The sequence below is a fragment of the Pan troglodytes genome, chromosome 10 (genome assembly GCF_028858775.2).
Source record: "Pan troglodytes isolate AG18354 chromosome 10, NHGRI_mPanTro3-v2.0_pri, whole genome shotgun sequence".
NCBI lineage: Eukaryota > Metazoa > Chordata > Mammalia > Primates > Hominidae > Pan > Pan troglodytes.
The window spans coordinates 128,334,520-128,349,754 of record NC_072408.2 but is presented as its reverse complement, the minus strand read 5'-3'; the positions used below and the strand labels follow the sequence as shown (position 1 = coordinate 128,349,754).

The 15,235-nt window shown below is 52.4% G+C and overlaps 1 protein-coding gene across 32 annotated transcripts in view; it reads left to right on the top strand.

The window, feature by feature from the left end:
• KDM2B (lysine demethylase 2B) overlaps positions 1-15,235 on the top strand; it is a 154,654-nt gene that overhangs the window by 67,001 nt on the left and 72,418 nt on the right. For all 32 annotated transcript variants that reach the window (XM_063785131.1, XM_063785139.1, XM_063785138.1 and 29 more), the window contains 2 exons: positions 3,188-3,314; positions 6,564-7,036. In XM_063785131.1, the coding sequence (XP_063641201.1) occupies positions 3,188-3,314; positions 6,564-7,036 (600 nt within the window). The remainder of the gene's footprint in view (positions 1-3,187; positions 3,315-6,563; positions 7,037-15,235) is intronic.

Sequence of the window (15,235 nt, the reverse complement as noted above, 5' to 3'; positions counted from 1 at the left end):
AGTGTGATTAGAGGGGATGGCAGAGTGTGGTTGGGGGTGGGGAGTGTGATTAGAGGGGATGGCGAGTGTGATTAGGAGGTGGGGAGTGTGATCGGGGGGTGGGGAGTGTGATTAGGGGGATGGGGAGTGTAATTAGAGGGGGTGGGGAGTGTGATTAGGGGGATGGGGAGTGTGATTGGGGGATGCGGAGTGTGATTGGGGGATGGGGAGTGTGATTGGGGGTGGGGAGTGTGATTGGGGGATGGGGAGTGTGATTAGGGGGGTGGGGAGTGTGATTAGGGGGATGGGAAGTGTGATTAGGGGGATGGGGAGTGTGATTAGAGGGGGTGGGGAGTGTGATTGGGGGGTGGGGAGTGTGATTAGTGGGTGGGGAGTGTGATTAGGGGGATGGGAAGTGTGATTAGGGGGATGGGGAGTGTGATTAGAGGGGGTGGGGAGTGTGATTGGGGGTGGGGAGTGTGATTAGAGGGGATGGGGAATGTGATTGGGGGTGGGGAGTGTGATTAGAGGGGATGGGGAGTGTGATTGGGGGGTGGGGAGTGTCAGAGGGGATGGGGAATGTGATTGGGGGTGGGGAGTGTGATTAGAGGGGGATGGGGAGTGTGATTAGAGGGGATGGGGAGTGTGATTGGGGGTGGGGAGTGTGATTAGAGGGGTGGGGAGTGTGATTGGGGGTGGGGAGTGTGATTGGGGGTGGGGAGTGTGATTGGGGGGTGGGAGGTGTGATTAGGGGGATGGAGAGTGTGATTAGGGGGATGGGGAGTGATTGGGGGGTGGGGAGTGTGATTGGGGGTGGGGAGTGTGATTGGGGGTGGGGAGTGTGATTAGGGAGATGGGCAGTGTGATTAGGGGATGGGGAGTGTGATTGGGGGGTGGGGAGTGTGATTAGAGGGGGTGGGGAGTGTGATTAGAGGGGGTGGAGAGTGTGATTGGGGGTGGGGAGTGTGATTAGAGGGGATGTGGAGTGTCATTAGAGGAGATGGGGAATGTGATTGGGGGTGGGGAGTGTGATTAGAGGGGGTGGGGAGTGTGATTGGGGGTGGGGAGTGTGATTAGAGGGATGGGGAGTGTGATTAGAGGGGATGGGGAGTGTGATTAGAGGGGATGGGGAGTGTGGTTAGAGGGATGGGGAGTGTGATTAGAGGGGGTGGGGAATGTGATTGGGGGTGGGGAGTGTGATTGGGGGTGGGGAGTGTGATTAGGGGGTGGGGAGTGTGATTGGGGGGTGGGGAGTGTGATTAGAGGGATGGGGAATGTGATTAGAGGGGGTGGGGAGTGTGATTAGAGGGGTGGGGAGTGTGATTAGAGGGGATGGGGAGTGTGATTAGAGGGGGTGGGGAGTGTGATTAGAGGGGATGGGGAGTGTGATTAGAGGAGGTGGGGAGTGTAATGGGGGTGTGGGGAGTGTGATTGGGGATGGGGAGTGTGATTAGAGGGATGGGGAATGTGATTAGAGGGGGTGGGGAGTGTGATTAGAGGGGGTGGGGAGTGTGATTAGAGGGGATGGGGAGTGTGATTGGCGGGTGGGGAGTGTGATTAGAGGGAATGGGGAGTGTGATTAGAGGGGATGGGGAGTGTGATTAGAGGGGGTGGGGAGTGTGATTAGAGGGGATGGGGAGTGTGATTAGAGGAGGTGGGGAGTGTAATGGGGGTGTGGGGAGTGTGATTGGGGATGGGGAGTGTGATTAGAGGGATGGGGAATGTGATTAGAGGGGGTCGGGAGTGTGATGGGGATTGGAGAGTGTGATTGGCGGGTGGGGAGTGTGAATAGGAGGGTGGAGAGTGTGAATAGGAGGGTGGTGAATGTGATGGGGGTTAGGAGAGTGTGAATGGGGGGATGGGTGAGTGCGATTAGGGGAGTGAAGATATTAGGGGCAGGGGAGTGTGATTAGAAGGTGGGAGAATGTAATTGTTCACCATCCAACTCCCTGAGTTCGCATAGGATCAGGGAGGGGAAGAGGGCTGTCTCGTCCCCGCAGACACCCTCTTGGCAAGAGAGCCAGGGAGCAAGGTGTGAGTGTGGGCGTGTGAGACCATCGTGTGGCCTCTGCAGGAGAGGCCCCGTGTGGGTGTCAGGGACCTCTTTCCATCCTTGTGTTGGGTCCATCAGTGGCGTTGTTTCCTTCCCATCTTTCGGTGACATCTCATCTGTACAGACCCTGAACTGCCCCCCGTGGAATCTCCCGGGGCTCAGGCCTTTTGACAGTTCTAGTACACAAAGCTGTCTCCACCTTTACTTCCTCTTCTATGATAAACAGCCAACCAGCAACATGGCAAACCCCATCTCTACAAAAAATACAAAAAAACCCAGCCAGGCGTGGTGGTGCGCGCGCCAGTAGTCCCAGCTACTCACAGGGCTGAGGCAGGAGGGTTGCTTGAGCCCAGGAGGTCGAGGCTGAGTGAGCTATGATCGTGCCACTGCACTCCAGCCTGGGTGACAGAGGTGGGACAAAAGGGATCTCCTGCTCCAGACCCGAGATGTGTCTCCCTCAGCTCAGCATCACGCTGGTCTCAGGTCATACCTGGGACCTCTGTCAGAGGGAGCCCTTGTGGCCTTGCAGGCTGGGCAGTGCCAGACGGGTGTGGGGAGGAGCAGGAGATGGACCCCTTCAAGGCCCCACCCCTGGAGGTAGGCGAGGCCACACCCCCTCACTCTTATTGGTCCGCTGGCCTGGCCTCCCTCCCAACAAACAGGAGGAGGCTCCATAACCTGTCTGCAAATGGATAAGGCTTGGAAGTTGATTTCTGGTTTTCAAGCAGGAGGGAGGAACAGCAGAATCTGTGCAGGAATTTTCAGAAACAAGGAGGAACCTATGTCTGTTGTAGCTAGAATCAGGCAGCGGCTCCCACCTGCAGGTGCCCACACTCTCTGCAGGCAGGTCAGGGGAGAATTCTGTTTTTCTGCATCTCACGGGAGCACCAAGTGGCCCCCATCCAACCTCTGGGGTGTGCAGCTCAGGGACCTTTGAGATGAGGCGCTCATGCGGGCCTCGTCCTCCGCCTGATTTGTGCATGCTGCCGGCATCTCCCTTCCAGCACCCCACCATTTCTCCCCCGACCATCCATGCTCTCGCTAAGATGATGACAGTGACCCTCACCTGCAGGGAGCCTGCCCCGCACTTCTCTCCCTCCTTCCCCCTTCGCCCTCTGGAAACTGACCTCTGCCTGCCTGCGTCTTTGCTTTCAGGTGCAGCCCAAATTCCGTTACCCCTTCTACTATGAGATGTGCTGGTATGTCCTGGAGAGATACGTGTACTGTGTGACCCAGCGCTCCCACCTCACTCAGGAATACCAGAGGGAGTCGATGCTTATTGGTGAGTGAACCGGAGGGAGCCCACGGCCTCGGCTGCACAGCTGGGGCAGAAATCATTTTCTCAGTGGGGCCTGGAGACACTCCCTGCGTTTTGGGGATTCATTGAATCAGTGTATTGGGCAGAATCCTAGGAACCCCTCAGGGGAAGCCATTCTTGCCAGTTTCCCACCTGGAATACAGAGTCCAAGAAAATGAATTCGGATCCCCAAAAGAGTCACGTGTGTGGCCTCCAGCCCATGGCTGTGTAGATGCAGGTTGGGGCCGCCCCGGGCTTGGCTGCTAAAACGGGATCACCCCACAGAGCAGAGAATCCTCGTTCTTTTGGCTCGTCCGTGGACACCAGCTGATTTTTCCTCCTGCACTGGAGGTTGGGTTTTTATCTATGTAAGAGCAGTCCTGTGAGATGCAGCCAGTCTCTGAAAACCCAAGGCCGTCTTTGAGGCAGCAGGAGGGGTGACCAGGGCAGGTGGTGCGGGCCTGGAGGAGCAGGAGAGAGTGTTTGGAGCCGCTGCAGCACCCAGCCCTGCTGCCAGTACTTAAAGGGACATCATCCCCCCCGAACACGGCTCTGCCCTTGAATCTTGACTCACAGACGCCCGCCCTGAAGTTGCATCTGGCTGTGACTGCAAGCCCCGACCAGCAATCTAGAGGAAGAACGTGATTCCTCTCGGCTGTGTCTGAGCTGTTGTGGTGCAGGGGTTTTCCTGGGTGATGTAGAGTCTGCAGCATCTCAGACACTGCATCTTTTTTTTTTTTTTAACCAGGGGATAGAAAGATGAAACTGGTCTGTCTCCTTGAGGGTCTGCATAATTTTTCCTGCAGCTTCTAGGATTTTTAGATTCTTTTTTTATTTCCCCTTTACAGTAAGCCTCTTCCATCCCTTCCCTTGTGCCCCATCCTTAATGACGTTCAGAGGTTCCAGGCTGGGCGTATGATGGGGAACCACTGTTTCTGCTGGGGCCTTCACTGGGAAGTCTTTGCCTGTGAGGTCTGTCGCGAGCCTCATTCCCGCCTGATGATGTGATATTCGGGGGGGTTGGAAAGTCCCGAAACCCTACAACCTGCCCTTCTGGAGCTCCCAGCCTGGTAGGAGAGAAGGGAAATGATCCTGAAATAGCGTGAGAGCCGCTATGATCACAGTAACTCCACGATCCCCCGGGGACAGAGGCTGGGGAGAGTGAGAGGCTTTCTGAGTGTCTGCAGTCCCCAGGCCAGAAGGCCGAGGGTTGGTTCTCTCACTTGGACATTTAGGGCAGAAGAAGAATATTCCATTCGCAGGCACAGGAGGAAATCTCGAGGTGGTGCTTGGGTAATCAGTACCCACATCTTCCTTACGTTTTCCTGCCACTGTTTTCCCTCTGGCTCTCCCAGTCCATCTGCCAATGAGAAGGGGCAACGTGAGGGAGACACCCCCTCCATCCAGAGCTGCTGTGTGCCAGTGCCAGTGCCTGTGCCCAGGGATACCTGTGTACTCTGCACCACGGCCTTCTGAGGGTGTTTCCTTTGCCTTATATTTTTTAAGCAGCCCTATTAGGATATAGTTCCCGTATCACACAATTCACCATTTAGGGTGTAGAATCCAGTGGTTTTTAGTCTATTCACAGATACATGCAGCCACTGCTGCAGTCAATTTCACATTTTTGTCACTGCAAAAAGAAACCCGGGGCCGGGCACAGTGGCTCATGCCTGTAATCCTAGCACCACCGGGCACGATGGCTCACGCCTGTAATCCCAGCATTTTGGGAGGCTGAGGCGTGTGGATCACTTGAGGTCAGGAGTTCGAGATCAGCCTGGCCAACATGGTGACACCTCGTCTCTACTAAAAATATGAAATTAGTCCAGTGTGGTGGCACATGCCTGTAATCCCAGGTACTCGGGAGGCTGAGGCAGGAGACTCGCTTGAACCTGGGAGGCGGAGGTTGCAGTGTGCCGAGATCGCGCCATTGCACTCCAGTCTGGCCAACAAAGTGAGACTCTGTCTCAAAAAAAAAACAAACAAACAAACAAAAAAAAAACATTCCTAGCATTTTGGGAGGCCGAGGCGGGTGGATCCCTGAGGTTAGGAGTTCGAGACCAACCTGACCAACAAGGTAAAACCCTGTCTCTACTAAAAAACACAAAAATTAGCTGGGTGTGGTGGTGCACCTGTAATCTCAGCTACTCGGGAGGCTGAGGCAGGAGAATCCCTTGAACCCAGGAGATGGAGGTTGCAGTGAGCTGAGATGACTCCAATGCACTCCAGCCTGGGCGACAGAGCGAGACTCTGTCTCAAAAAAAAAAAGAGAAAAGAGAAAAGAAAAGAAAGAAACTCATACCCTTCAGCTGTTGTCTCATCTCCCCACCCTGCCCTTTCCCCAGCCCTAGGCAACTACTCATCTACTTTCTGTCCCTATAGATGTCCCCTGCCTGGGACATTTCACTGAGTTGAATCATATAATAGATGCTCTCTTAGACTTATTTTTATTTTATTTTAGTATTATTATTATTATTTTTTTTTGAGACAGGGCCTTGCTCTGTTGCCCAGGTTGGAGTGCAGTGGTGCATTCATGGCTTACTGCAGCCTCCACCTCCCAGGCTCAAGTGATCCTCCCATCTGAGCCTCCCAAGTAGCTGGGACTACAGGTGCACATCATCACACCCAGCTAATTTGTGTATTTTTTGTAGAGATGGGGTTTCACTGTGTTTCTCAGTCTGGTCTCAAACTCCTGGGCTCAAGCAATCCACTTGCCTAGGCCCCTCAAAGTGTAGGGATTATAGGCGTGAGCCACTGCACCCAGCCTCGACTTATTTTTAGACATTAAAAAGTAAAGTGCCAGATACCAGCCTGGGCAATATAATGAGACCTCATCTCTACAAAAAAAGCTTAAAAAAAAAACTAGCTGAGTGTGGTGGGTGCACCAGCAGGAGGATCACTTGAACCCGGGAGGCGGAGGTTGCAGCGAGCTGAGATTGTCTCACTACAGACCAGCCTCGGCAACTGAGCAAGACTGTCTTTATATAAATAAATAAAGTGCCAGTGTTCAGAGAGGTGGGGCAACCCATGTGGGTGCACACAGCCGGGAAGCAGCAGGGTGGGGATCTGAACCTGCGTCCCCCACGGCCTTTCCAGAGGCTGGAGGCACTGACCATTAGGATTGTTAGAGAAGCTGGATCTCTGGAGTAAAGGGGACTTTTGGTGAGTGGAGGTTCCAAAGACCTTGGCGGGGAGTTAGGTGTCATCTCGGTCTTTCTTGTGACCCTGCCCCCACAGATGCCCCGAGGAAGCCCAGCATAGACGGCTTCTCTTCGGATTCCTGGCTGGAGATGGAGGAGGAGGCCTGTGATCAGCAGCCTCAGGAGGAGGAGGAGAAGGACGAGGAGGGCGAGGGCAGGGACAGGGCACCCAAACCGCCCGCCGATGGCTCCACTTCACCCACCAGCACGCCCTCCGAGGACCAGGAGGCCCTCGGGAAGAAGCCCAAAGCACCTGCCCTGCGATTCCTCAAAAGGACTTTGTCTAACGAGTCGGAGGAGAGTGTGAAGTCCACCACATTGGCCGTAGACTACCCCAAGACCCCCACCGGCTCTCCCGCCACGGAGGTCTCTGCCAAATGGACCCATCTCACCGAGTTTGAACTGAAGGGCCTGAAAGCTCTGGTGGAGAAACTGGAATCCCTCCCGGAGAACAAGAAGTGTGTCCCCGAGGGCATCGAGGACCCCCAGGCACTCCTGGAGGGTGTGAAGGTGGGCAGGAGTGGCGTCTGGGGCTGGGCGGCCGAGGAGGGCCGGGCAGGTCCCGTTCAGTGTGACAGGTGCAGCTCAGCTCACGATGGCTCTGTGCAGATTGCTCTGAGCATTCGGGTGGGCGCTGCGAGGGGGCTTCTGGGGTCTCAGTCCACAAAAGCCTATGTAGGGTGTCCAAGCAGAGGCCACCATTAAGAGCTGCAGAGGGTGGGCGGGGTGGCTCACACCTGTAATCCTAACACTGGGAGGCTGAGGTGGGCAGATCACTTGAAGTCATGAGTTCAAGACCAGCCTGGCTAACATGGTGAAACCCCATCTCTACTAAAAAAAAAAAAAAAAAAAAAGGAAAATTAGCCATGCCTGGTGGCGTACGCCTGTAGTCCCAGCTACTTGGGAGGCTGAGGCAGAAGAATTGCTCGAACCTGGGAGGTGGAGGTTGCAGTGAGCTGAGATTGCACCACTGCACTCCAGCCTGGGCAACAGAGCGAGACTCTGTCTCAAAAAAACAAAAGAGCTGTAGAGGACCCCCTTTTGGAACCTCACTCTGTGGCTGATGAGTTTTCTTCTCGGCACTTATTGGAAACCTGAGTCCCCACCAGCAGGTGTGTCATGTGCAGCAGTTGCTGTCACTGGCCTCGTGAGACGAACCCCTCCAGCCTTGTCAGGAAGCCTCGCTGTCCTGGGCCAGCATGTTGGAGCACGAATCAGTTTCACATGAGCAGGTTGTACATCCCCACAGCCCTTGACACGGCCAGCTGATGCGGGCACTATGTAGCTGCGTGCAGTTTGGAAGTCTTCATTATGACGTGCATGTAATGGATGAGGAAGTAGGCTCAGAGAGGGTATGGGGCATGCCTGAGGTCACACAGTAAGCGGATGGTGGAGCTGGGATGAGGACCCGGGGGTGACTGCAGAGCTTCTGTGTGTCTCCCGCTGTGTGGAACTGCCTCTTGTCTCGGCATTAGTAAGGCTTTTTGGTTGAGGCCTCCGAGGCGTCTGGGTGTCCTTCTCCAATGTCTGATGCCCAAGGGAAGCCAGCTAGCTGCCTCCTGGGGTTGGAAACTGAATTTAAGTTTCTTCTTCGGTGGCTGTAAAGTACTCAGGATTGGTAGTTCATTTGTTCATTGTATTTACTTAGGAAACCTTGTGTTGGGCCTGGGATAAAGATATATTAAGATCCACTGGGTGCGGGCCAGGCACGGTGGCTCAGGCCTTAATCCCAGCACTTTGGGAAGCTGAGGCAGATGGATCATTTGAGGCCAGGAGTTTGAGCCCAGCCTGGCCAACATAGGGAGACCCCATCTCTACAAAAAATAAAAAATTTAGCAAGGCATAGTGGCCTCTGCCTGTAGTCCCAGCTACTCTGGAGGCTGAGGAGAGAGGATTGCTTGATCCCAGAAGGTCACTGCTGTAGGGAGCCATGGTCTCGCCACTGCACTCCAGCCTGGGCAACAGAGCAAGACCCTGTCTGAAAAAAAACCCAAAACAGCCATACTAATCTGAAGAAGAAATGTCTTTCCATGCTTTTGGAAAGTCTTTTTTACTTTATTTTTTTATTTTTATTTTTTTACCGTTGAGACAGACAGGGTGTTACTCTGTTGCACAGGTTGGAATGCAGTGGTGCGAGCTTGGCTCGCTGCAGCCTCAACCTCCCAGGCTCAAGTGATCCTCCTGCCTCAGCCTCCCAAGTAGCTGGGACTACAGGTGCATGCCACCATGCTCAGCTAATTTTTAATTTTTTTGTAGAGATGGGGTCTCACCACATTGCCCAGGCTGGTCTCAAACTACTGAGCTCAAGCGATCCTCCCACCTCAGCTTCCCAAGGTGCTGGGATTACAGGCATGAGCCACTGTGCCTGGCCTAGCCTATTTTTGCCTTTAAAAGCATCTTTGTGTCTGTGATCTATTTCTGTGTGGTGTCGCTGGTTCTGGGAACAGATGTCCTCCTAGGGATGAAACTTGGCTCCTCCTATCCCTCGCCTCTACCTACCTGATTGGCCTGAGGCTGGACTTACCTTAGACCCTTTGATGATGTAGAGGAGGCCTGGGGTAGGGGTTAGAAAAAGTGCAAGCAGTCCAGACTTCCTCCTTCCCCACAGGGGAATCACAGGCAGCTCGTGATAATATGAAATGAGGCATCTCAATGACTTGGTGCTATTGGGGGTGTTTTCCTTGTATAAACACATTGAAACCTTCCAACAACCCTTCGGAGTACTTTTTTTTTTTTTTGAGATGAAGTCTTGCTCTGTCGCCCAGGCTGAAGTGCAGTGACATGATCTTGGTTCACTGCAACCTCTGCCTCCCGGGTTCAAGTGATTGTCCTACCCCTGCCTCCCAAGTAGCTGGGACCATAGGCATGCCACAACCCCTGGCTAATTTTTTTGTAATTTTTGTAGAGATGGGGTCTCCCATGTTGCCCACGCTGTCTTTTTTGTATAACCTAGTCACTTAGCTTATTTATTGAACTTACCTGTCTTTTTTTTTTTTTTTCTTGAGACAGAGTCTCGCTCTGTCGCCCAGGCTGGAGTGCAGTGGCGTGATCTCGGCTTACTGCAAGCTCCACCTCCCGGGTTCACGCCATTCTCCTGCCTCAGCCTCCTGAGTAGCTGGGACTACAGGTGCCCGCCACCTCGCCGGGCTAATTTTTTTTTTTTGAGACAGAGTTTCACTCTTGCTGCCCAGGCTGGAGTGCAATGGCACGATCTCGGCTCACTACAACCTCCACCTCCGGGGTTCAAGTCATTCTCCAGCCTCAGCCTCCCTAGTAGCTGGGATTACAGGCATGCGCCAGCACACCCGGCTATTTTGTATTTTTAGTAGAGATGGGGTTTCTTCATGTTGGTCAGGCTGGTCTTGAACTCCCTACCTCATCTGCCCGCCTCGGCCTCCCAAAGTGATCCGCCCGCCTCGGCCTCCCAAAGTGCTGGGATTACAGGTGTGAGCCACCGTGCCTGGTCTTTTGTATCTTTTTTAGTAGAGATGGGGTTTCACTGTGTTGGCCAGGATGGTCTTGATCCCCTGACCTTGTGATCCGCCTGCCTCGGCCTCCCCAGAACTTACCTGTCTTTAGAGATATTTAGTTTAGCCTTGTCTAATGAGGCTCTTTTCAGGCTGAAGAGCTTGTAAATTAGGTGGACAGGCCTCCTGAGGGTTCCATGAAAATTGGGACCGCTGCTAGTGTGTCTAAATTTTGTGTGGCCAGATGCTTGCCTGGGGGACGTGGGTGCCATCACCTCTTCCAGAACAGGAGAGTTTCTGATTAGTCTGACAGGCATTAGCCCCTCACTCTCCCTGGAGACCCAGAAAAGATTTTGAGGCCTGGTGCAGTGGCTCACACCTGTAATCCTAACATTTTGGAAGGCCGATCACACGAGCCCAGGAGTTTGAGACCAGCCTGGGCAACATAGTAAGACCCCGTCTGTACAAAAACAAAAATTAGCCAGGTGTGGTGGCGCGCGCCTGTAGCCCCAGCTGCTCAAGGGGCTGAGGCAGGAGGATCACTTGAGCCCAGGAGTTCTAGGCTACAGTGAACTATGAGTGCGCCACTGCACTCCAGCCTGGGAGACAGAACAAGACCCTGTCTCAAAAAAATAAAAAAAAAACAAAAAAACGATTTTGAACCCAGGACTGACTTTCAGGGTGGGAGTGCTGCCACAGAGGGTGGGCGGCCTGTTCTTCCCAAATGTACGCTCCGTCGCCTTGTTCTCTCTTTTCTGTTGTTGAGGATTCTTTTGCTTTGGCCAAGAAATAAAAAACAGCTCAGGAATATGGGTCTGAGACAATTCGTAGCCGATGCCCAGTTCCCCCACTGCCATTGAGGGATTCGTGTTTCTGGGCTGTGGTGGTTTCCCGTTGATGACTGACCTGCTAGGATCTGTGGCTTGTGTTCCAGAAAGATGGGCTCTCTCCCGGGACCTCAGAGGCTGCTGCTTGTGGTGGCTCAGGGTAACTAGTGCCCTGGTGATTGGAGACAGCCCCCAATTCAACTCAGTCCCTAGATGGCTAGGTTTTGGCTTATACTAAAAACCCATTTGTTCTTTCATTTGTATGATTTTGTTGTTGTTTTTAAATTTTGAGACAGAGTCTTACTCTCACCAAGGCTAGAGTGCAGTGGCATGATCACAGCTTTTTTGTAGAGACAGAGGTCTCGCTATGTTGCCCAGGCTCATCTTGAGCCCCTGGGCTCAGGTGGTTGGACAGCCTCGTGTGATGTATTTTTTTAATTGTGGTAAGACACACGTAACACAATTTACCATTTTAACCAGGTTAAGGTGTCCAAGTCAGTGGCATTAGGTACAGTCACAATTTTTTTTTTTTTTTTTTGAGATGCAATCTCACTCTGTTGCCCAGGCTGGAGTGCAGTGATGTGATCTCAGCTTACTGCAACCTCTGCCTCCTGGGTTCAAGTGATTTTCGTGCCTCAGCCTCCCGAGTAGCTGGAATTACAGGCATGTGCCACCACACCTGGCTGATTTTTTTTTTTTTTTTTTTGAGACAGAGTCTTGCTCTGTCACCCAGGCTGGAGTGCAGTGGCGTGATCTTGGCTCACTGCAAGCTCTGCCTCCTGGGTTCACGCCATTCTCCTGCCTCAGCCTCCCGAGTAGGTGGGACTACAGGCGCCTGCCACAACGCCCAGATAATTTTTTTGTATTTTTAGTAGAGATGGGGTTTCACCGTGTTAGCCAGGATGGTCTCGATCTCCTGACCTCGTGAACCGCCCGCCTCGGCCTCCCATAGTGCTGGGATTACAGGCGTGAGCCACCGCGCCCGGTGGCTAATTTTTATATTTTAAGTAGAGATGGGGTTTCATCACACTGGCCAGGCTTTTCTTCAACTCTTGGCCTCAGGTAATCTTGGCTTGGCCTCCTGAAGTGCTGGGATTACAGGCATGAGCCACCGCCCCGGCCAACAATTCACAATCGTGTGCAACCACCACCACTATCTTATTCCAGAACCTTTTTATCACTGCGGACAATCCCGTACCTAAGAGCTGCCACGTCCCATACCCTCTTCACTGCAAATCTGCTTTCTGTCCCGTGGATTTACTTATTCTAGATATTTCATTGTAATGTAGGTTTTGGTTTTTTTTTGAGATGGGGGTCTCACTCTGTCACCCAGCCTGGAGTACAGTGGCACAATCATAGCTCACTGCAGCCTCAACCCCCCAGGCTCAAGCAATCCTCCCATCTCAGCCTCCCAAGTAGCTGGGACTACACGCATATGCCACTACTCCCAGCTAATATTTTCATTATTTGTAGAGACTACGTCTTGCTATGTTGCTTATGCCTGTAATGCCAGCACTTTGGGAGACCGAGGCAGGAGGACTGCTTGAGCCCAGGAGTTTGAGACTGACTTTGGCAACATAGCAAGATCCTATGTCTATAAAAAATAAAAAATTAGCCAGGTATAGTGGCGTGCACCTCTACCTGGGAGACTGTACAGCGTTAGAGGGCTGAGGCAGGAGGATCATTTGAGCCCAGGAGGTGGAGGCTACAGTGAATTGTGATTGCATCAGACAGAGACCCTCTCTCAACATAAATGATAAATATAGACACTTACTGTGATGGAAGTGCCAAGATATTGGCCTGTATGAGATGGGAAGGACAAGAACTCAGGACACAGGAGACCCTGGAGTTCAAGTTTGGTTTCTGCTCTTAGCTACTCGCTGTGTGGCCTTGGGCAAGCCAGTCCGCCTTTCTGTCCACCTGTATGGAAAATGAGGATGTGCTTTGTCCTTCTGGGGACCAGATTCTGGGATTCTTATGGCCATTCTGAAGCACTTACCCTTGGGTGAAACTGCAGTGTCCTCACTGTGATATGGGCATAACAGCAGGGACCTGTGTCACTGAATTACTTTAAGGAACAAGGAAGCCATGAACATAGGTTGCAGCTAAAGGTGAGCCAGGCTGGCATTGGCCAGCTACCCACACTTCCCCTGCCCTTTCTCTTTCCTTCCCCCTTCTCACCTCTCAGCAGCCCCCTCATCCCCCCTCCAGGTTAAAGATTGCTGTTTAGGCTGTGCACAGTGACTCACACCTGTAATCCCAGCCCTTTGGGAGGCCAAAGTGGGAGGGTGGCTGGAGCTCAGGAGTTTGAGACCACCCTGGGCAACATAGTGAGACCCCAGTCTACAAAAACAAAGCAAAACAAAAGGAACAAAAAATTAGCCAGGAGTAGTGGCATGCGCCTGTAGTCCCAGCTACTTGAAAGGCTGATGCAGGAGGATTTACTGAGCCTAGGAGTTTGAGGCTGCAGAGAGCTGTGATGGCACCACTGTACTCCAGCCTTGGTGACAGAGTGAGACCCTGTCTCAAAAAAGAAAAAAAAAAACAAAACACCACAGCCCGGGCGCAGTGACTCACGCCTGTAATCCTAGCACTTTGGGAGGCCAAGGCAGGTGGATCACCTGAGATCAGAAGTTCGAGACTAGCTTGGCAAACATGGCAAAACCCCATCTCTACTAAAAATACAAAAATTAGTTGGGTGTGATGGCGCACACCTGTAGGCCCAGCTACTAGAGAGACTGAGGCAGGAGAATCACTTGAACCTGGGAGGTGGAGGTTGCAGTGAGCTGAGATTGCGCCATTGCACCCTAGCCTGGGTGACAAGAGCAAAACTCTGTCTCAAAAAAAAAAAACCCCACAAAAAAACCCGATTTCCTTTTTTAAAAAAAAATTTTTATTTTTTTTACCAAGACGGAGTCTTTTGCTCTGTCACCGAGGCTGGAGAGCAGTGGCACAATAACAGCTCTCCATAGCCTCGACCTCCTAGCTCAGGTGATCGAGGTAGCTGGGGCTACAGGCATGCGATACCATGCTCAGTTCATTTAAGTTTGTTTTTTTTTTTTTTGGTAGAGATGGGGGTCTCGCTCTGTTGCCCAGGCTGGTCTCGAACTCCTTGGCTCAAGCAATCCATCTACCTCAGCCTCTCAAAGTGCTGGGATTACAGGTGTGAACCACCTCATCCAGCCAGGTGATACCTTTTTTTTTGAGTCTGAGTCTCTCTCTGTCGCCCAGGCTGGACTGCAGTGGTGTGATCTTGGCTCATTGCAACCTCCGCCTCCTGGGTTCAAGTGATTCTCCTGCCTCAGCCTCCCGAGTAGCTGGGATTACAGGCATGCGCCACCATGCCCAGCTAATTCTTGTATTTTAGTAGAGGTGGGGTTTCGCCATGTTGGCCAGGCTGGTCTCAAACTCCTGGCCTCAAGCAATCTGCCTATCTCGGCCTCCCAAAGTGCTGGGATTACAGGTGTGAACCACTGTGTGGCCAGGTGTTCTTTGAAGACCAAAAGTTCTGCATTAGACCGAATCCCTGTGCCATCTGTAAACCAGCCGAATGCTCTTGAGGAATGCAGTAAAATGGAGCACTTGGAATACAGCATCATGGTCATGAGGACTCCGTGAGGTGACACTTTAGCACATGGCCTTTAATAGCTCAGCAAACTAGAGCCAAAAATTTCAGACACCATAGAATGAAAACAGGCCAGTGCAGGGTCAAATGTGCGAGCCTGTGAAACCCATGACTGTGGAAGGTGTTCACAGCTTTTTTCTCTTGAGGTCGTCAATTCCCGACCCTGGAACACACCTGTTCATTGAGGCGGCCTCTCCTGGGTCTTACTGACATGTAGAACAGTGAGGTGTAAAGCCCAGATCACCAGCGCAGTTGGCTTTTTAAAATCATCACACTCTCAGCTAGGCACGGTGGCTCACGCCTATAATCTCAGCACTTTGGGAGGCCGAGGCGGGCGGATCATGAGGTCAGGAGTTCGAGACCAGCCTGGCCAACATAGTGAAACCCCATCTCTACTAAAAATACAAAAAAATTAGCAGGGCATGGTGGTGCATGCCTGTAATCACAGCTACTCTGGAGGCTGAGGCAGGAGAATCGCTTGAACCCAGGAGGCGGAGGTTGCAGTGAGCTGAGGTTGTGCCACTGCACTCCAGCCTGGGCGACAGAGCAAGACTCTGTCTCAAAAAACAAACAAACAAAAAACAACAACAAAAAATACCAAGTATGTTATTTAATAGTCCTGGGGGGCCAGAAGTCAGAAATAAAAGAGTCAGCGGGGCTGTGCTCGCTCCAAAGTCTCTAGAAGAGAATCCTTCCGGGCCTCCTCTGGTTTCTGGCAGCTCTTGGTATTCCCTGGATGTGGCTGCATCATTCCAGTCTCTGCCTTCATTTTCTTTTCTTTTTTCTTTTT